Here is a 385-nt window from a genome sequence, read left to right on the forward strand (position 1 = left end):
TGCCGCTGCCGCTGCTGCTGCTGCTGCTGCTGCTGCTGCTGCTGCAGGTGCCGTGCATTTTGTTCACCCCAATCTGCCCCCACTCCCTGTCCTTCCGGCCGCTGATTCTGCCGGGGACTGCAGCACTGGTGGTGTCTGTTGCTGCTGAGAGCCGCAGCAGCCCGTGGGTTGCTGTTGACGGCCACAGCAGGCAGCAGCTAACTCGGGGAATGCTGCTGCAGCTAAAAGTGTCTCCTTTCCCGCTGCCGCTGGTGGTGCGGGACAGCAGCGACGAGCTCTGGGCTCAGTCCCTGCGGAAGGGGCTCAACTGGAACCTCCGCGTGCGCCAGCAGCAGCTCTTTGCTGCTGCTGCTGCTGCGCCCCCCGCTGCTGCTGCTGCTGCTGC

The 385-nt window shown here is 65.7% G+C and overlaps 1 protein-coding gene across 1 annotated transcript in view; it reads left to right on the top strand.

The window, feature by feature from the left end:
- Positions 1 to 209: 209 nt before the first annotated feature.
- Positions 210 to 385, top strand: part of ETH_00042100 (uncharacterized protein) — a gene marked incomplete at both ends in the record, with an annotated part of 1203 nt that continues 1027 nt past the window's right edge. The window contains one exon of the mRNA XM_013375413.1: positions 210 to 382. Coding sequence (XP_013230867.1) covers positions 210 to 382 — 173 coding nt within the window. The remainder of the gene's footprint in view (positions 383 to 385) is intronic.

Source organism: Eimeria tenella, genomic scaffold (genome assembly GCF_000499545.2).
Source record: "Eimeria tenella Houghton genomic scaffold, Eth_scaff2774, whole genome shotgun sequence".
Taxonomy (NCBI): domain Eukaryota; phylum Apicomplexa; class Conoidasida; order Eucoccidiorida; family Eimeriidae; genus Eimeria; species Eimeria tenella.